At 45.2% G+C, this 20975-nt stretch overlaps 1 protein-coding gene across 1 annotated transcript; it reads right to left on the bottom strand.

The window, feature by feature from the left end:
• Positions 1-4084: 4084 nt before the first annotated feature.
• LOC124007375 (vacuolar protein-sorting-associated protein 36-like) lies at positions 4085-16949 on the bottom strand. The gene is made up of 6 exons (XM_046317879.1): positions 16817-16949; positions 16571-16648; positions 10403-10537; positions 9423-9488; positions 5296-5360; positions 4085-4241 (listed from the first exon to the last, which is right to left on the bottom strand). The coding sequence occupies exons 1-6, from the start codon at positions 16823-16825 to the stop codon at positions 4100-4102; spliced, it is 495 nt and encodes a 164-aa protein (XP_046173835.1). The 5' UTR covers positions 16826-16949; the 3' UTR covers positions 4085-4099.
• Positions 16950-20975: the final 4026 nt, after the last annotated feature.

Raw genomic sequence — 20975 nt, 5'->3', positions numbered from 1 at the left:
TGATATGACTGATATGATTGATATATGATATGACTGATATGATTGATATATGATATGACTAATATGATATGACTAATATGATATGACTAATATGATATGACTAATATGATATGACTAATATGATATGATTGATATATGATATGACTGATATGATGTGATATATGATGTGATATGATATGACTGATATGATGTGATATATGATATGACTGATATGATGTGATATATGATATGACTGATATGATGTGATATATGATATGACTGATATGATATATGATATGACTGATATGATTGATATATGATATGACTGATATGATTGATATATGATATGACTAATATGATATGACTAATATGATATGATTGATATATGATATGACTGATATGATGTGATATATGATGTGATATATGATATGACTGATATGATATGATATATGATATGACTGATATGATTGATATATGATATGACTAATATGATATGACTGATATGATATGATATATGATATGACTGATATGATATGATATATGATATGACTGATATGATATGACTAATATGATATGACTAATATGATATGACTGATATATGATATATGATATGACTGATATGATATGACTGATATGATGTGATATATGATATGACTGATATGATTGATATATGATATGACTGATATGATATGACTAATATGATATGACTGATATATGATATGACTGATATGATTGATATATGATATGACTAATATGATATGACTAATATGATATGACTGATATATGATATGACTGATATGATTGATATATGATATGACTAATATGATATGACTAATATGATATGACTAATATGATATGACTAATATGATATGATTGATATATGATATGACTGATATGATATGACTAATATGATATGACTAATATGATATGATTGATATATGATATGACTGATATGATATGACTAATATGATATGACTAATATGATATGATTGATATATGATATGACTGATATGATGTGATATATGATGTGATATATGATATGACTGATATGATATGACTAATATGATATGACTGATATGATATGATTGATATATGATATGACTGATATGATTGATATATGATATGACTGATATGATTGATATATGATATGACTAATATGATATGACTAATATGATATGACTAATATGATATGACTAATATGATATGACTAATATGATATGACTAATATGATATGATTGATATATGATATGACTGATATGATGTGATATATGATGTGATATATGATATGACTGATATGATGTGATATATGATATGACTGATATGATGTGATATATGATATGACTGATATGATGTGATATATGATATGACTGATATGATATATGATATGACTGATATGATTGATATATGATATGACTGATATGATTGATATATGATATGACTAATATGATATGACTAATATGATATGACTAATATGATATGATTGATATATGATATGACTGATATGATGTGATATATGATGTGATATATGATATGAATGATATGATATATGATATGACTGATATGATTGATATATGATATGACTAATATGATATGACTGATATGATATGATATATGATATGACTGATATGATATGATATATGATATGACTGATATGATATGACTAATATGATATGACTAATATGATATGACTGATATATGATATGACTGATATGATTGATATATGATATGACTGATATGATGTGACTGATATGACTGATATGACTGATATGATGTGATATATGATGACTGATATGACTGATATGATGTGATATATGATACGACTGATATGATGTGATATATGATATGACTGATATGACTGATATGATGTGATATATGATATGACTGATATGACTGATATGATGTGATATATGATGACTGATATGACTGATATGATGTGATATATGATATGACTGATATGATGTGATATATGATATGACTGATATGACTGATATGATGTGATATATGATATGACTGATATGACTGATATGATGTGATATATGATGACTGATATGACTGATATGATGTGATATATGATATGACTGATATGATGTGATATATGATATGACTGATATGACTGATATGACTGATATGATGTGATATATGATATGACTGATATGATGTGATATATGATATGACTGATATGACTGATATGATTGATATATGATATGACTGATATGATGTGACTAATATGATATGACTGATATGATATGACTAATATGATATGCCTGATATGATATGACTAATATGATATGACTGATATATGATATGACTGATATGATGTGATATATGATATGACTGATATGATTGATATATGATGTGACTGATATGATTGTTGAAGAAATGCAGAATTCATAGACAAAGACTTCCAAAAGTCTTGTGATGAAATCATTTCTATTAATGGAATTTAAAAAAAATGTATCAGCAAGTTAAAAGAGAACAAATCTTCAGGGAATGATGGCCTTATTAGTGAATTCTATAAATATTTTCAGGACGATATTGTTATATTTACTGTTTTATTATTTCATGTTTTAGGGGGTCCTGCCTGTTTCTATGACACAAGGCCTTGTTTCTGTAATACCCAAACCAAACAAAGATTCCATGATGTTAGAAAAATGGAGACCAAATCACATTAATGAACAATGATGGAAAGCTGCTAGTATCCATCTTTGCAAGAAAGACTTCAAAAAGGTCTTGACCAAATCATTGATGAAACTCAGTCTGGTTTTATGAAGGGCAGACAGATACAGTGGGGTAAAACAGTATTTAGTCAGCCACCAATTGTGCAAGTTCCCCCACTTAAAAAGATGAGAGAGGCCTGTAATTTTCATCATAGGTACACTTCAACTATGACAGACAAAATTAGGAAAGAAAAATCCAGAAAATCACATTGTAGGATTTTTAATTTATTTATTTGCAAATTATGGTGGAAAATAAGTATTTGGTCAATAACAAATGTTTCTCAATACTTTGTTATATACCCTTTGTTGGCAATGACAGAGGTCAAACGTTTTCTGGAATGTGGAATGCAGCCCTAGGACAAGTGAGGTGGAATGCAGCCCTAGGACAAGTGGAGTGGAATGCAGCCCTAGGACAAGTGAGGTGGAATGCAGCCCTAGGACAAGTGAGGTGGAATGCAGCCCTAGGACAAGTGGAGTGGAATGCAGCCCTAGGACAAGTGAGGTGGAATGCAGCCCTAGGACAAGTGAGGTGGAATGCAGCCCTAGGACAAGTGGAGTGGAATGCAGCCCTAGGACAAGTGGAGTGGAATGCAGCCCTAGGACAAGTGAAGTGGAATGCAGCCCTAGGACAAGTGGAGTGGAATGCAGCTCTAGGACAAGTGAGGTGGAATGCAGCCCTAGGACAAGTGAGGTGGAATGCAGCCCTAGGACAAGTGGAGTGGAATGCAGCCCTAGGACAAGTGGAGTGGAATGCAGCCCTAGGACAAGTGGGGTGGAATGCAGCCCTAGGACAAGTGGAGTGGAATGCAGCCCTAGGACAAGCGGAGTGGAATGCAGCCCTAGGACAAGTGAGGTGGAATGCAGCCCTAGGACAAGTGGAGTGGAATGCAGCCCTAGGACAAGTGAGGTGGAATGCAGCCCTAGGACAAGTGAGGTGGAATGCAGCCCTAGGACAAGTGGAGTGGAATGCAGCCCTAGGACAAGTGGAGTGGAATGCAGCCCTAGGACAAGTGAAGTGGAATGCAGCCCTAGGACAAGTGAAGTGGAATGCAGCTCTAGGACAAGTGAGGTGGAATGCAGCCCTAGGACAAGTGAGGTGGAATGCAGCCCTAGGACAAGTGGAGTGGAATGCAGCCCTAGGACAAGTGGAGTGGAATGCAGCCCTAGGACAAGTGGGGTGGAATGCAGCCCTAGGACAAGTGGAGTGGAATGCAGCCCTAGGACAAGCGGAGTGGAATGCAGCCCTAGGACAAGTGGAGTGGAATGCAGCCCTAGGACAAGTGGAGTGGAATGCAGCCCTAGGACAAGTGGAGTGGAATGCAGCCCTAGGACAAGTGAGCTGGAATACAGTAAAAAAACACCCCCAGGCCCAATTCCTCTAATTTGTCACTAGCAGCACCAACTCACTGTGTCATTCTGGGTAAATGTTCTTGGTGAATAAAAGTGATTGTGATTCTTACGTTGTCCAGGGCCGAGGAGATCATCTCCTCCTCACTGTGGGACTGCAGCTGAACCACCATCACACCACTGTCAAAGATACGCAACCTGGAGAGAGAGAGAGAGAGAGAGGGGTGACGGAGGGAGAGGGGACGGAGGGAGAGGGGGAGAGAGAGGGAGAGTGAAAGGGGAAGGAGGGAGAGAGAGAGAGAGGGGTGACGGAGGGAGAGAGAGAGAGAGAGAGGGGTGACGGAGGGAGAGAGAGAGAGAGAGAGGGGTGACGGAGGGAGAGAGAGAGAGAGAGAGAGGGAGAGTGAAAGGGGAAGGAGAGAGAGAGAGACAGAGGGAGAGGGGGAGACGGAGAGAGAGAGAGGGGTGACAGAGAGAGAGAGACGGAGGGAGAGGGGGAGACGGAGAGAGAGAGAGAGGGGTGACAGAGAGAGAGAGACGGAGGGAGAGGGGGAGACAGAGGGAGAGTGAAAGGGGAAGGAGGGAGAGAGAGAGAGTGAGAGAGAGAGAGAGAGAGAGACGGAGGGAGAGAAAGGGAGGGAGAGAGAGAGGAGAAGAAGGGAGAGGGGGACGGAGGGAGGGAGAGGAGAAGATAAAAAGGTGGGAGAAATAAGGGGATGATGGAAATGAAAAGAATGAAGTTTAACAGAGTTGGTAAAGTAACACAGTGAACATGGTAGAAAACAGTCTGTCTTTTAGACAGTTGTTCCACTACAATGGTTTTCCTGTTGCTCTAACACAGAGTCAGTAGGTTTTCATTTTAAGCAAGTAAGTAGAAGGACCAGGAATGAGTCCCAAACAGCACCCCATTCCCTATATAGTGCACTACTTTTGAAAACAACCCTATGGGCCCTGGTCAAAAGTAGTGCACTATATAGGAAATAGGAAAACAATTGGAAAGTGGCCTGGGTCTGAGTTCTCTGTTTTCTTTTGAATCTCTGGGAAGGGGCAGGAAGTGACATGGCCACAGGAAACTGCCTCCAACAACAGGAAGTCAAACAGGAAGAGCTCGGCCGATTCCTCTATGACACACACACACACACACACACACACACACACACACACACACACACACACACACACACACACACACACACACACACACACACACACACACACACACACACACACACACACACACACACACACTGACCTCAGTGGTTGCTTCAGCGACTCAAACATCTTACAGGCATTCACCAAATCCTCTGGAGACAGCAGCTAGGAGAGGACGAGAAAGAAGGGGGGTAAGAAGGGAGAGAGGAGAGGAGTAAGAAGGGAGAGAGGAGAGGAGTAGAGAGAAGGAGAGAGGACGAGAGAGAAGGAGAGAGGACAAGAAAGAAGGGGGGAAAGAATGGAGAGAGGAGAGGACGAGAGAGTAGAGAGAAGGAGAAAGGACGAGAGAGGAGTAGAGAGGAGAGGACGAGAGGAGAGGAGTAGAGAGAAGGAGAAAGGACGAGAGAGTAGAGAGAAGGAGAAAGGACGAGAGAGGAGTAGAGAGAAGGAGAAAGGACGAGAGAGGAGAGAGGAGTAGAGAGGAGAGGACGAGAGGAGTAGAGAGGAGAGGACGAGAGGAGAGGAGTAGAGAGAAGGAGAAAGGACGAGAGAGGAGAGGAATAGAGAGGAGGAGAGGATGAGAAAGAAGGAGAGAGGACAAGAGAGGACAAGAGAAGGAGAGAGGAGTAGAGAGGAGAGAGGATGAGAGTGGAGAGGATGAGAGAGGAGTAGAGAGGAGAGAGGATGAGAGAGGAGAGAGGATGAGAGAGGAGGGGGAAAAGGGGAAGAGGAGGAGAAAAAGAGAGAAGGAGGAGAGAGAAGCGGGAAAAGAGGGGAGAGAATAAAGATAGGGAGGTAAGTTTATTAAAAAAGTAACACTGAACAAAAATATAAAAATGCAACAATTTCAAAGATTTTACTGAGCTACAGTTAGGAATGAACTAAATGAATTAGGCCCTAATCTACGGATTTCACACGACTGGGAATACATTCATTAGGCCCTAATCTACGGATTTCACACGACTGGGAATACATTCATTAGGCCCTAATCTACGGATTTCACACGACTGGGAATACATTCATTAGGTCCTAATCTATGGATTTCACACGACTGGGAATACAAATACGCATCCGGCAAAGATACCTTCAATTCTTTTTAAAAGGTAGGGGAGTGGATCAGAAAACCAGTCAGTATCTGGTGTGACCACCATTTGCCTCATGCAGAAACACAGATCTGCTTCACATAGAGTTGATCAGGCTGTTGATTGTGGCCTGTGGAATGTTGTCCCACTCCTCTTCAAATGGCTGCGTGAAGTTGCTGGATATTTTGGTGGGAACTGGAACACGGTGTCATACACGTCGATCCAGAGCATCACAAACATGCTCAATGGGTGACATGTCTGGTGAGTATGCAGGCCATGGAAGAACTGGGACATTTTCAGCTTCCAGGAATTGTCTACATATCCTAGCGACATGGGACCGTGCGTTATCATGCTGAAACATGAGGTGATAGAGGAGGATGAATGGCACAATGAGCCTCAGGATCTCGTCACGGCATCACTGTGCATTCAATTGTGCCATTGGTAAAATGCAATTGTTTTCGTTGTCCATAGTTTATGCCTGCCCAAACCATAACCCCACCATGGGGCACACACGGTCTGACAGCATGTTCCAGTTTCCGCCAATATCCCGGTACAGTTGAAACCAGAATTCATCCCTGAGGAGCACACTTCTCCAGCGTGCCAGTGGCCATCGAAGGCGAGCATTTTCCCATTGAAGTTGGTTACGACATCGAACTGCAGTCAGATCAAGACCCTGGTGAGGATGACGAGCACGCAGATGAGCTTCCCTGAGACAGTTTCTGACAGTTTGTGCAGAAATTCTTCAGTTGTGAATACCCACAGTTTCATCAACTGTCTGGGTGGCTGGTCTCAGACAAACCCCAATGGGTGAAGAAGCCGGATGTGGAGGTCAATTCGCTCTGGTGGACATTCCTGCAGACAGCATGCCAATTGCACACTCCCTCAACGTGAGACATCTGTGGCATTGTGTTGTGTGACAAAACTACATATTTTAGAGTGGCCTTTTATTGTTCCCATCCAGGGCCTAAAATGAACACCACAACCTGCCAAAATGCAGGCAGATTGGTGTCTATTTCAGCAGCCATGTTGGCAGGTGGTCAGGGCTCTACAGTGTGAGCATTTAATTCGCATTTGTGAATAAAAAGTCAAGTATGATCACATTTATAGTAAAATAAATGCTGCAGTAGCTGTTTTCAAAGTATTTCTGCCATTTTGTTTCATAGCTGGTAAATGAATCAAAACAACTATGAATCCTATATAACCAATCCCACCTCGCGCTGCAACACTGCCTGGCTCGGGGCTGTCCGCACGTGGAAGTACTGAGTGAAATAGTCATTTGTAGAAGCGCTGCGCACAAGCATAAAAGTTGGCTTAAATGTACTTGAAAGGAAAGTCAACAGAAGTGAGCCTTTGTGTTGTTGTATTTTTTGGGGCTAAATAAATTGTTTTGTTCAAGCTAGGTTGTTTTTCTATATTTGAGTTGCTCGGGAAGAGAAGGTAACGCTTGTACGTGTCAGAATCAATCTCACAAACATGACGCGTTACAGCGGTAACCTCCTGCCCTTAAAGGGGCAGGTGAACATTTGTCTCATCTTTGATATTTTGGGTAAAAGACTCCGGTCACAAACAATTAAAGAATTTACCAATATACCACATTACTTCTTCCTAATAATTCATTTATTGTTTTAGAAACATTACAAAGCATGCTCATAGTTATTATTTTTTTGTCATTTTAGCTCTGAAAAAAATATTAGGGCTGGTGAAAAAAATCTGAGTGGCTGGTAGATTTTTTATTTACTAGTGGACCAAAAGATAAATGTTATAGGCTGTCCCCAGCACAAGGTGCACCTGTGTAATGATCATGCTGTTTAACCTCTTGGAACCCTAGGGGCAGTATTTCATTTTTTGATGAAAAAAACGTTCCCGTTTTAAACAAGATATTTTGTCACGAAAAGATGCTCGACTATGCATATAATTGACAGCTTTGGAAAGAAAACACTCTGACGTTTCCAAAACTGCAAAGATATTATCTGCGAGTGCCACAGAACTGATGCTACGGGCGAAACCAAGATGAAACTTCAAACAGGAAGTGAGCCAAATGTTTGAGGTGCTGTTTTCCATTGTCTCCTTATATGGCTGTAAATGCGCCCTGAACGAGCCACACTTTCTGTCGTTTCCCCAAGGTGTCTGCAGCATTGTGACGTGTTTGTAGGCATATCATTGGAAGATTGGCCATAAGAGACTACATTTACCAGGTGTCCGCCCGGTGTCCTTTGTCGAAATTGTTGCGTAATCTCCAAGCTGCTCGCATTCTTCCATGTGGTTGAGACAGAGAGGAGACTTCCAGGAATGATATATCATGAAGAGATATGTGAAAAACACCTTGAGGATTGATTCTAAACAACGTTTACCATGTTTCAGTCGATATTATGGAGTTTTAATTTGGAAAAAAGTTTGGCGTTTTGATGACTGAATTTGTTTTTTTTGGTAGCCAAACGTGACGAACAAAACGGAGCGATTTCTCCAACACAAAGAATCGTATAAAGGAAAAACTGAACATTTGCTATCTAACTGAGAATCTCCTCATTGAAAACATCCGAAGTTCTTCAAAGGTAAATTATTTTATTTGAATGCTTTTCTTGTTTTTGTGAAAATGTTGCCCGCTGAATGCTACGCTAAATGCTATGCTAGCTATCAATAATCTTACACAAATGCTTGTTTTGCTATGGTTGAAAAGCATATTTAGAAAATCTGAGATGACAGTGTTATTAACAAAAGGCTAAGCTTGAGAGCTAATATATTTAAGTGCACCTATAGTTCTACCGCTGGCCAATCAGCTCAGGTTACCGTGTCTGAAGGTAGAACTCCGCCTACCCAGCAGGCCCAGAGAACCAATCGAGTGCACCTATAGTTCTACCGCTGGCCAATCAGCTCAGGTCACCGTGTCTGAAGGTAGAACTCCGCCTACCCAGCAGGCCCAGAGAACCAATCGAGTGCACCTATAGTCCTACCGCTGGCCAATCAGCTCAGGTTACCGTGTCTGAACGCGGTTTTGTCGCACCATAGACTGTAAAAAGAAACCTCGAACGCACAGCAAAGTTTAAAGATGCGCGCGTGTGTGTGTGTGTGGGAGGGGGAATATGTGTGTGTATGTATGTGTGTGTGTGTATATGTATATGTGTGTGTATGCGTGTCCTCAGCTCACCTCCATTCCCCTAGCTCTGTTGACCAGACAGTACACTTCAGTCAGAGCCATCATCCCACCACGCTCCTACAGGAACAGAGAGAAAGAGATACATATTTAACCTAACAACACCAGGCCAAACCTACACTGGAGTTGATTACCAAGAGAATGTTCCGGAGTGGACAAGATGCAGTTTTGACTTAAATCTACTTGAAAATGTACGGCAAGAAATGGCTGTCTAGCAATGATCAACAACCAACTGGACAGGAGCTTGAAGAATTTAGAAGAAAGAAAGAACGGACAAATTCTACAATCCAGGACTGACCCAGAAAGACTCACAGCTCTTAGAGACTGACCCAGAAAGACTGACCCAGAAAGACTCTCAGAGACTGACCCAGAAAGACTCTCAGAGACTGACCCAGAAAGACTCTCAGAGACTGACCCAGAAAGACTCTCAGAGACGGACCCAGAAAGTCTCTCAGAGACGGACCCAGAAAGTCTCACAGCTGTAATCGTTGCCAAAGGTGATTCTAACATGTATTGACTCAGGGACGTGTGAATACCTATGTAAATGAGATAGTATGTAGATAATAAGGACTATGAATACCTTCCCGAACGCACTGTGAAGTTAGCGCAAATGCTAGTTAGCATTGGCTTGAAAAACCACCTCCATCTTCCTTCATACTGGACACAGAAACATTAAACATGGTGTCCACGAGTCCATCTGACTATGAGGAAGTAGATAAAAAGGGCCTCGTTGCCAAAATCCCAAAGTATCCCTTTATAGCATGTCGCGTCTGTAAAATACTGGAGCCTGCTCGATCTGGAACACTGATATATATATATATATCCTAGCTAACCTAGTGATCTCATGTGTTTGAACTCCAGAGAGAAGAGAGAAACGTGGCGTCCAGGGGTGACGTTGTTCCCGGTCGTTCTCAAACCGACAGACTACAGGATGCTGCAAAACCACTGTCACACTGTACTTTAAGATCACATACCTCTAGTGGTGCCAGCAGAATGTCTCCCAGCTGCTTGGCCAGCTGTAGGTGGTAGTGGGTACCTGAGCCGTGCGTCTCCCTGGTAACGGGGTTGGCTATACCCATACTGAGCAGGTAGGATTTGAACCGGATAGTCTGGTGTAGAGAGAGCGAGAGAGCGAGAGAGCGAGAGAGCGAGAGAGAGAGAGAGAGAAGCAGGAGAGAGAGAGAGAGAGAACAATAGAGGTATTAAGATGTACAGTGTGTGTGTTTTTTGGTTGTGACACTGAAAGTCCAAGGAAAAAATAAAATAAATAAATAAATAAATTGGGGCAAGTGGGGACAGTCCCCACAAGGAAAAGGGCAATATTAGGCAGAGTTAGGCATTAGGGGCCAGGGTTATAATTAGGGGCCAGGGTTAGGCATTCGGGGCCAGGGTTATAATTAGGGGCCAGGGTTATAATTAGGGGCCAGGGTTATAATTAGGGGCCAGGGTTACAATTAGGGGTCAGAGTTAGGCATTAGGGGTCAGAGTTAGGCATTAGGGGTCAGAGTTAGGCATTAGGGGTCAGAGTTAGGCATTAGGGGTCAGAGTTAGGCATTAGGGGTCAGAGTTAGGCATTAGGGGTCAGGGTTAGGCATTAGGGGTCAGGGTTAGGCATTAGGGGCCAGGGTTAGGCATTAGGGGCCAGGGTTACAATTACGGTTAAGGAAAATAGGATTTTGAATGGGAATCAATTGGTTGGTCCCTACAAGGATAGCAAACCAAGTGTGTGTGTGTGTGTGTGTGTGTGTGTGTGTGTGTGTGTGTGTGTGTGTGTGTGTGTGTGTGTGTGTGTGTGTGTGTGTGTGTGTGTGTGTGTGTGTAACACCAGCCAAATCCATGGTAGGTAAATCTGCCATGTTCTTGGAGGACAAGCACACACACAGGTGTCCCTTCAACTGCCTGTCTGGAATTCTATGTCCCTCTACCTCACAGTCAGCACACAATGTCTCATGGATGTGTGTGTGGGTTGGTTCTTCTATCCTTGTGTAGGATTTTAAATCCCTAAAAAAGTCCCCACAACGATGTAGTAAAACAAGGAAAATTCTACCTTGTGGGGACATTTCCTGCGTCCCCATGAGGACAAAGGCTATTCTTAAGTTTAGGCGTTACGGTTACAATTAGTGAATTTGTAAGTGGCTCTGGATAAGAGCGTCTGCTAAATGACTTAAATGTAAATGTTAAATGTAAGACATTAGGGTTTGGGTAAGGGGCTAGTCAATAGGTAACACAAGACATTAGGGTTTGAGTAAGGGGCTAGTCAATAGGTAACACAAGACATTAGGGTTTGGGTAAGGGGCTAGTCAATAGGTAACACAAGACATTAGGGTTTGAGTAAGGGGCTAGTCAATAGGTAACACAAGACATTAGGGTTTGGGTAAGGGGCTAGTCAATAGGTAACACAATACATTTACATAACAATAACGAGGCTATATACAGAGGGTACCGGTACCGAGTCAATGTACAGGTTAATCGAGGTCATGTGTACAGTGATTATACATAGATAATAAACAGAGAGTAGCAGCAGTGTATATGTAGGTAGGGGTAAAGTGATTATACATAGATAATAAACAGAGAGTAGCAGCAGTGTATATGTAGGTAGGGGTAAAGTGACTATGCATAGATAATAAACAGACAGTAGCAGCAGTGTAGGTAGGGGTAAAGTGACTATACATAGATAATAAACAGAGAGTAGCAGCAGTGTAGGTAGGGGTAAAGTGACTATACATAGATAATAAACAGAGAGTAGCAGCAGTGTAGGTAGGGGTAAAGTGACTACACATAGATAATAAACAGAGAGTAGCAGCAGTGTATATGTAGGTAGGGGTAAAGTGACTATGCATAGATAATAAACAGTGAGTAGCAGCAGTGTACATGTAGGTAGGGGTAAAGTGACTATACATAGATAATAAACAGTGAGTAGCAGCAGTGTACATGTAGGTAGGGGTAAAGTGACTATACATAGATAATAAACAGAGAGTACATGTAGGTAGGGGTAAAGTGACTATGCATAGATAATAAACAGAGAGTACATGTAGGTAGGGGTAAAGTGACTATACATAGATAATAAACAGAGAGTAGCAGCAGTGTAGGTAGGGGTAAAGTGACTATGCATAGATAATAAACAGAGAGTAGCAGCAGTGTATATGTAGGTAGGGGTAAAGTGACTATGCATAGATAATAAACAGAGAGTAGCAGCAGTGTATATGTAGGTAGGGGTAAAGTGACTATGTATAGATAATAAACAGAGAGTAGCAGCAGTGTAAGGGGGGGTAGTCAATGTAAATAGGGTTACGGAAAATTTGATTTAGAAGAACATAACGGGTGTGTGTGTGTTTATGTGTGTGTGTGTGTGTTTATGTGTGTGTGTGTGTGTGTGTGTGTTTATGTGTGTGTGTTTATGTGTGTGTGTTTATGTGTGTGTGTGTGTTTATGTGTGTGTGTGTGTGTGTGTGTGTGTGTGTGTGTGTGTGAGCAGCTGGAAATCCAGCTCCACTCACGTACTATGGTGTGTGTACAGCCAGCTAAATCCTTGTCAACAACCAGAAAGCCCATTAACCTCCAGAGTATTAACTTTCAGAGTATTAGAGTACAAGCAGATCACATGGGTTATCCGTGTGTGTGTGTGGGCATCTAAGTGTGTGTGCGCGCGCATCTAAGTGTGTGTGTGTGTGTGTGTGTGTGTGTGTGTGTGAGACCCTATATTGTTCCCAGCCCAGTGGTTCCCAAACTGTGGGGTGCGTGGAGTGGTCGGCACGGAGACGCAACTCAATTATTACATCATCTACAACAATATAATAGGCTGGATTCTCACAATTAAAAAACAGGTCTTTACTAATCTACAACAGTAATGGGACACCCTAGTCTTCATTGATAGGGAAGCATGTGCCATGTCACAGCAGTAGGCTGGTTAATATCTCCTTCATGTTCTCTTTTCGAGAACCAGGCGGTGGCATCAGGGAGGGAAACCAGGGGGTGGAAACCAGGGGGTGGCATCAGGGAGGGAAACCAGGGGGTGGAAACCAGGGAGGGAAACCAGGGGTGGAAACCAGGGGTGGCGTCAGGGAGGGAAACCAGGGGGTGGCGTCAGGGAGAGAAACCAGGGGTGGAAACCAGGGGGTGGCGTCAGGGAGAGAAACCAGGGGTGGAAACCAGGGGGTGGCATCAGGGAGGGAAACCAGGGGGTGGCGTCAGGGAGGGAAACCAGGGGGTGGCGTCAGGGAGGGAAACCAGGGGGTGGCGTCAGGGAGGGAAACCAGGGGTGGAAACCAGGGGGTGGAAACCAGGGGGTGGCATCAGGGAGGGAAACCAGGGGTGGAAACCAGGGGGTGGCGTCAGGAAACCAGGGGTGGCGTCATGGAGGGAAACCAGGGGGTGGTGTCATGGAGGGAAACCAGGGGTGGAAACCAGGGGTGGAAACCAGGGGTGGCATCAGGGAGGGAAACCAGGGGGTGGAAACCAGGGGGTGGCGTCAGGGAGGGAAACCAGGGGGTGGCATCAGGGAGGGAAACCAGGGGTGGCGTCAGGGAGGGAAACCAGGGGGTGGCGTCAGGGAGGGAAACCAGGGGTGGAAACCAGGGGGTGGAAACCAGGGGTGGCATCAAGGAGGGAAACCAGGGGGTGGAAACCAGGGGGTGGCGTCAGGGAGGGAAACCAGGGGGTGGCGTCATGGAGGGAAACCAGGGGGTGGAAACCAGGGGGTGGCGTCAGGGAGGGAAACCAGGGGTGGAAACCAGGGGGTGGCGTCAGGGAGGGAAACCAGGGGTGGAAACCAGGGGTGGCGTCAGGGGTGGAAACCAGGGGGTGGAAACCAGGGGGTGGAAACCAGGGGGTGGCGTCAGGGAGGGAAACCAGGGGTGGAAACCAGGGGGTGGCGTCAGGGAGGGAAACCAGGGGGTGGCGTCAGGGAGGGAAACCAGGGGTGGCGTCAGGGAGGGAAACCAGGGGTGGAAACCAGGGGGTGGAAACCAGGGGTGGCGTCAGGGAGGGAAACCAGGGGTGGCGTCAGGGAGGGAAACCAGGGGGTGGCGTCAGGGAGGGAAACCAGGGGGTCGTGTTAGTAGTTACTGTTTCTTGATGAGCAAAAGGCTAATTAATTAACTACATTTGAATAATTTGTGTTATTCTTATATAACAAATAGCAGCAATTGATTAAACTGAGGAAGGCAAGGGGGCACAGGATGTTCCCACATGATGAAAGGGGTGCTTGAGTGAAAAGTTTGGGAACCACTGACCTAACTGAGCGGATACAGAGACCATAACCCTGTCGTCTAGGGACATAACCCTGTCGTCTAGGGACATAACCCTGTCGTCTAGGGACATAACCCTGTCGTCTAGGGTCGTCTAGGGGCATAACCCTGTCGTCTAGGGACATAACCCTGTCGTCTAGGGACATAACCCTGTCGTCTAGGGACATAACCCTGTCGTCTAGGGACATAACCCTGTCGTCTAGGGACATAACGCTGTCGTCTAGGGACATAACCCTGTCGTCTAGGGACATAACCCTGTCGTCTAGGGACATAACCCTGTCGTCTAGGGACATAACGCTGTCGTCTAGGTGTCGTCTAGGGACATAACCCTGTCGTCTAGGGACATAACCCTGTCGTCTAGGGACATAACCCTGTCGTCTAGGGACATAACCCTGTCGTCTAGGGACATAACCCTGTCGTCTAGGGACATAACCCTGTCGTCTAGGGGCATAACCCTGTCGTCTAGGGGCATAACCCTGTCGTCTAGGGGCATAACCCTGTCGTCTAGGGGCATAACCCTGTCGTCTAGGGGCATAACCCTGTCGTCTAGGGACATAACCCTGTCGTCTAGGGACATAACCCTGTCGTCTAGGGTCGTCTAGGGACATAACCCTGTCGTCTAGGGGCATAACCCTGTCGTCTAGGGACATAACCCTGTCGTCTAGGGACATAACCCTGTCGTCTAGGGACATAACCCTGTCGTCTAGGGACATAACCCTGTCGTCTAGGGACATAACGCTGTCGTCTAGGGACATAACCCTGTCGTCTAGGGACATAACCCTGTCGTCTAGGGACATAACCCTGTCGTCTAGGGACATAACCCTGTCGTCTAGGGACATAACGCTGTCGTCTAGGTGTCGTCTAGGGACATAACCCTGTCGTCTAGGGACATAACCCTGTCGTCTAGGGACATAACCCTGTCGTCTAGGGACATAACCCTGTCGTCTAGGGACATAACCCTGTCGTCTAGGGACATAACCCTGTCGTCTAGGGGCATAACCCTGTCGTCTAGGGGCATAACCCTGTCGTCTAGGGGCATAACCCTGTCGTCTAGGGGCATAACCCTGTCGTCTAGGGACATAACCCTGTCGTCTAGGGACATAACCCTGTCGTCTAGGGACATAACCCTGTCGTCTAGGGACATAACCCTGTCGTCTAGGGGCATAACCCTGTCGTCTAGGGGCATAACCCTGTCGTCTAGGGACATAACCCTGTCGTCTAAGGACATAACCCTGTCGTCTAGGGACATAACCCTGTCGTCTAGGTGTCGTCTATGGACATAACCCTGTCGTCTAGGGACATAACCCTGTCGTCTAGGGACATAACCCTGTCGTCTAGGGACATAACGCTGTCGTCTAGGGACATAACGCTGTCGTCTAGGGACATAACGCTGTCGTCTAGGGACATAACGCTGTCGTCTAGGGACATAACCCTGTCGTCTAGGGACATAACCCTGTCGTCTAGGGACATAAGGCGCTCCTAATTTACTTACTACCACCGCACTAGTATGGCTGACCCTGTAAAACAACACATTTCACTGCACTACATTGGGACCCTATTCCCCCTGGTCAAACTAGTGCACTACATTGGGACCCTATTCCCCCTGGTCAAACTAGTGCACTACATTGGGACCCTATTCCCCCTGGTCAAACTAGTGCACGACATTGGGACCCTATTCCCCCTGGTCAAACTACTGCACTACATTGGGACCCTATTCCCCCTGGTCAAACTACTGCACTACATTGGGACCCTATTCCCCCTGGTCAAACTACTGCACTACATTGGGACCCTATTCCCCCTGGTCAAACTACTGCACTACATTGGAATTTGTGTTCCATTTGGGACACAGCCCTAGAAAAACTAGGTGGTGGTGATGGTGATGAAGAGCAGACCGACCTCATCCTCTGTGATGTCTCCCTGCTTGTCTTTGATTTTGTTGGCGATGGACCTGGACAGCTCCACCATCTCCTTCGCCTAACGAGAGAGCGAGAGGAGACAGTTTTTATCGTGAGTGATTAATATTTCAAAATGTATTCGTCACAAATGGAAAATGAACGTTAACACTTAAGGCCAGGGTCGACCCGGCGCTAGAGGCCTGCACATGGAATATTGCTAGTTCATACATATATAAAACGCTCTTACCTTCACCATCAGCTTACTGAGGTCCTCAAAGGCCTGAGGGGGAATATGAGAGACAGAGAGAGAGACAGAGACAGAGACTCAGAGAGAGAGAGAGAGAGAGAGAGAGACACAGAGAGAGAGAGAGAGAGAGAGAGAGAGAGAGAGAGAGAGACACAGAGAGAGAGAGAGACAGAGAGAGACAGAGAGAGAGAGAGACAGAGAGAGACAGAGACACAGAGAGAGAGAGAGAGAGAGAGACAGAGACAGAGAGAGACAGAGACAGAGACAGAGAGAGACAGAGACACAGAGAGAGAGAGAGACAGAGAGAGAGACAGAGACAGAGAGACACAGAGAGAGACAGAGACAGAGAGAGACAGAGGGACAGAGAGAGACAGAGAGACAGAGAGAGAGACAGAGACACAGAGAGAGAGAGAGAGACAGAGACACAGAGAGACAGAGAGAGAGACAGAGAGAGACAGAGACAGAGAGAGAGACAGAGACACAGAGAGAGAGACAGAGACACAGAGAGACAGAGAGAGAGACAGAGAGAGACAGAGACACAGAGAGAGAGAGAGAGACAGAGAGAGACAGAGAGAGACAGAGGGACAGAGACAGAGGGAGAGAGAGAAAAATAATCAACAATTAATGTAAGCATTAGAGTAGTACAATAACAGATTAAGCCAAACCCTTTTTCCACATTTTGTTACATTAAAGCCTTATTCTAAAATGGATTTAAATTGGGGAGTTTTAGCCCTCAAACTACACACAATACCACATAATGACAAAGTAAAAACTGGTTTATATATTGATTTATATATTGAAATATCACATTAACATCAGTATTCAGACCATTTCCTCAGTACTTTGTTGAAGCATCTTTGGCAGCGATTACAGCCTCAAGTCTTCTTGGGTATGACAGTACAACCTTGGCACACCTGTATTTGGGGAGTTTCTCCCATTCTTCTCTGCAGATCCTCTCAAGATCTGTCAGGTTGGATGGGGAGTGTCGCTGCACAGCTATTTTCAGGTCTCTCCAGAGATGTTTGATCGGGTTCAAGACCAGGCTCTGGCTGGGCCACTCAAGGACATTCAGGGACTTGTCCCAAAGCCACTCCTGCATTGTCTTGGCTGTGTGCTTAGGATCGTTGTCCTGTTGGAAGGTGAACCTTCGCCCCAGTCTGAGGTCCTGAGCGCTCTGGAGCAGGTTTCATCAAAGATCTCTCTGTACTTTGCTCCATTAGTCTTTCCCTCAATCCTGACTAGTCTCCCAGTCCCTGCTGCTGAAAGACATCCCCACAGCATGATGCTGCCACCTCTCTGTGATGTCATTATGGCGTATTGTGATGTCATTATGGGGTATTGTGATGTCATTATGGCGTATTGTGATGTCATTATGGCGTATTGTGATGTCATTATGGCGTATTGTGATGTCATTATGGGGTATTGTGTGTAGACTGATGTGGAAAAACACTTATTAAATCCATTTTCGGGCTGTAACGTAACAACGTGGAAAAAGTGAAGGGGTCTGAATACTTTCCGAATGCGCTGTATCCTATTTTAAAAGCCATTCCAGTATCCCCCCTCCTCTGTAGCTGCCTCCAACCTCTTGTTGGACTCCATCCTCTTACCAAATCAAACACGGAAACAGTTTTTATTTCTAGGTTCCTAAAATGCAGGAGGTCATTGAGAGCGAAACACAATGTCCCCACTGAACCTGTTCCATTCACTCTGTCTCTCTACCCAGTCTGTCTCTCTACCCAGTCTGTCTCTCTACCCAGTCTGTCTCTCTACCCAGTCTGTCTCTCATCCTCTCTCTCTACCCAGTCTGTCTCTCTACCCAGTCTGTCTCTCTACCCAGTCTGTCTCTCTACCCAGTCTGTCTCTCATCCTCTCTCTCTACCCAGTCTGTCTCTCTACCCAGTCTGTCTCTCTACCCAGTCTGTCTCTCATCCTCTCTCTCTACCCAGTCTGTCTCTCTACCCAGTCTGTCTCTCATCCTCTCTCTCTACCCAGTCTGTCTCTCATCCTCTCTCTCTCTAACCAGTCTGTCTCTCTACCCAGTCTGTCTCTCTACCCAGTCTGTCTCTCTACCCAGTCTGTCTCTCTACCCAGTCTGTCTCTCATCCTCTCTCTCTACCCAGTCTGTCTCTCTACCCAGTCTGTCTCTCTACCCAGTCTGTCTCTCTACCCAGTCTGTCTCTCTACCCAGTCTGTCTCTCTACCCAGTCTGTCTCTCATCCTCTCTCTCTACCCAGTCTGTCTCTCTACCCAGTCTGTCTCTCTACCCAGTCTGTCTCTCTACCCAGTCTGTCTCTCTACCCAGTCTGTCTCTCTCATCCTCTCTCTCTACCCAGTCTGTCTCTCTCAGTCTGTCTCTCTACCCAGTCTGTCTCTCATCCTCTCTCTCTATCCAGTCTGTCTCTCTACCCAGTCTGTCTCTCTACAGTCTGTCTCTCTACCCAGTCTGTCTCTCATCCTCTCTCTCTACCCAGTCTGTCTCTCATCCTCTCTCTCTACCCAGTCTGTCTCTCTACCCAGTCTGTCTCTCTACCCAGTCTGTCTCTCTACCCAGTCTGTCTCTCATCCTCTGTCTCTACCATCTGTCTCTCTATCCAGTCTGTCTCTCTACCCAGTCTGTCTCTCTCATCCTCTGTCTCTCTACCCAGTCTGTCTCTCTACCCAGTCTGTCTCTCATCCTCTCTCTCTACCCAGTCTGTCTCTCTACCCAGTCTGTCTCTCTACCCAGTCTGTCTCTCTACCCAGTCTGTCTCTCTACCCAGTCTGTCTCTCTACCCAGTCTATCTCTCTACCCAGTCTGTCTCTCTACCCAGTCTGTCTCTCTACCCAGTCTCTCTCTACCCAGTCTGTCTCTCTACCCAGTCTGTCTCTCTACCCAGTCTGTCTCTCTACCCAGTCTGTCTCTCTACCCAGTCTGTCTCTCTACCCAGTCTGTCTCTCTACCCAGTCTCTCTCTCATCCTCTCTCTCTACCCAGTCTGTCTCTCTACCCAGTCTGTCTCTCATCCTCTCTCTCTACCCAGTCTGTCTCTCTACCCAGTCTGTCTCTCTACCCAGTCTGTCTCTCTACCCAGTCTGTCTCTCTACCCAGTCTGTCTCTCTACCCAGTCTGTCTCTCTACCCAGTCTGTCTCTCCATCCCTTTTTCTTTCTCTCATCCTCTCTTTCTACCCTGTGTCTCTCTCATCCTCTCTTTCTACCCTGTGTCTCTCTCATCCTCTCTTTCTACCCTGTGTCTCTCTCATCCTCTCTTTCTACCCTGTGTCTCTCATCCTCTCTTTCTACCCTGTGTCTCTCTCATCCTCTCTTTCTACCCTGTGTCTCTCTCATCCTCTCTTTCTACCCTGTGTCTCTCTCATCCTCTCTTCTACCCTGTGTCTCTCATCCTCTCTTTCTACCCTGTGTCTCTCTCATCCTCTCTTTCTACCCTGTGTCTCTCTCATCCTCTCTTTCTACCCTGTGTCTCTCTCATCCTCTCTTTCTACCCTGTGTCTCTCTCATCCTCTCTTTCTACCCTGTGTCTCTCTCATCCTCTCTTTCTACCCTGTGTCTCTCTCATCCTCTCTCTCTACCCTGTGTCTCTCTCCATCCCTTATTTCCTTCTCTCACCTCTGAGATGTTTTACCCTGTCTCTTTCCATCCTCTCCTCTATCTTCCTCTCAATCCTCGATTCCCACCGCTGAGTCCTTCCTGTCTGTCTACCCAGAGAGGAGACATTATTTTCTACGCACAGGGAGAAAATCGCAGGGGGAGAGAAAATTAAAGAGAATCGCAGAGAGGGAGAGAGAGAGGGAGAGATCCTCACAGAGAGAGAGAGAGAGAGAGAGAGCTCGCAGAGAGAATCGCAGAGAGAGAGAGAATCGCAGAGAGAGGGAGAGAATCGCAGAGAGAGGGAGAGAATCGCAGAGAGAGAATCACAGAGAGAGGGAGAGAGAGAGAGAGAATCGCAGAGAGAGAGAGAATCGCAGAGAGAGAGAGAGAGAATCGCAGAGAGAGGGAGAGAGAGAGAGAAACGAGAGAGAGAGAGAGAGAGAGAGAGAGAGAGAGAGAGAGAATCGCAGAGAGAGGGAGAGAGAGAGAGAATCGCAGAGAGAGGGAGAGAGAGAGAGAATCGCAGAGAGAGAGAGAATCGCAGAGAGAGGGAGAGAGAGAGAGAAACGTGAG

Source organism: Oncorhynchus gorbuscha, linkage group LG20 (assembly GCF_021184085.1).
Source record: "Oncorhynchus gorbuscha isolate QuinsamMale2020 ecotype Even-year linkage group LG20, OgorEven_v1.0, whole genome shotgun sequence".
NCBI classification, from domain to species: Eukaryota; Metazoa; Chordata; class Actinopteri; order Salmoniformes; family Salmonidae; genus Oncorhynchus; species Oncorhynchus gorbuscha.
Note: the sequence above shows the minus strand (reverse complement) of the source record. Positions and strands in the feature narration are given on the sequence as shown.

Excerpts from the sequence above, each read along its gene's own strand:
- LOC124007375 (XM_046317879.1), bottom strand. Across the intron at positions 5,361-9,422 it reads ACAGAGCTAGGGGAATGGAG|CTGCTGTCTCCAGAGGATTT; the intron begins GTGAGCTGAGGA and ends GTCCTCTCCTAG. Across the intron at positions 4,242-5,295 it reads TCGCTGAAGCAACCACTGAG|GTTGCGTATCTTTGACAGTG; the intron begins GTCAGTGTGTGT and ends CTCTCTCTCCAG.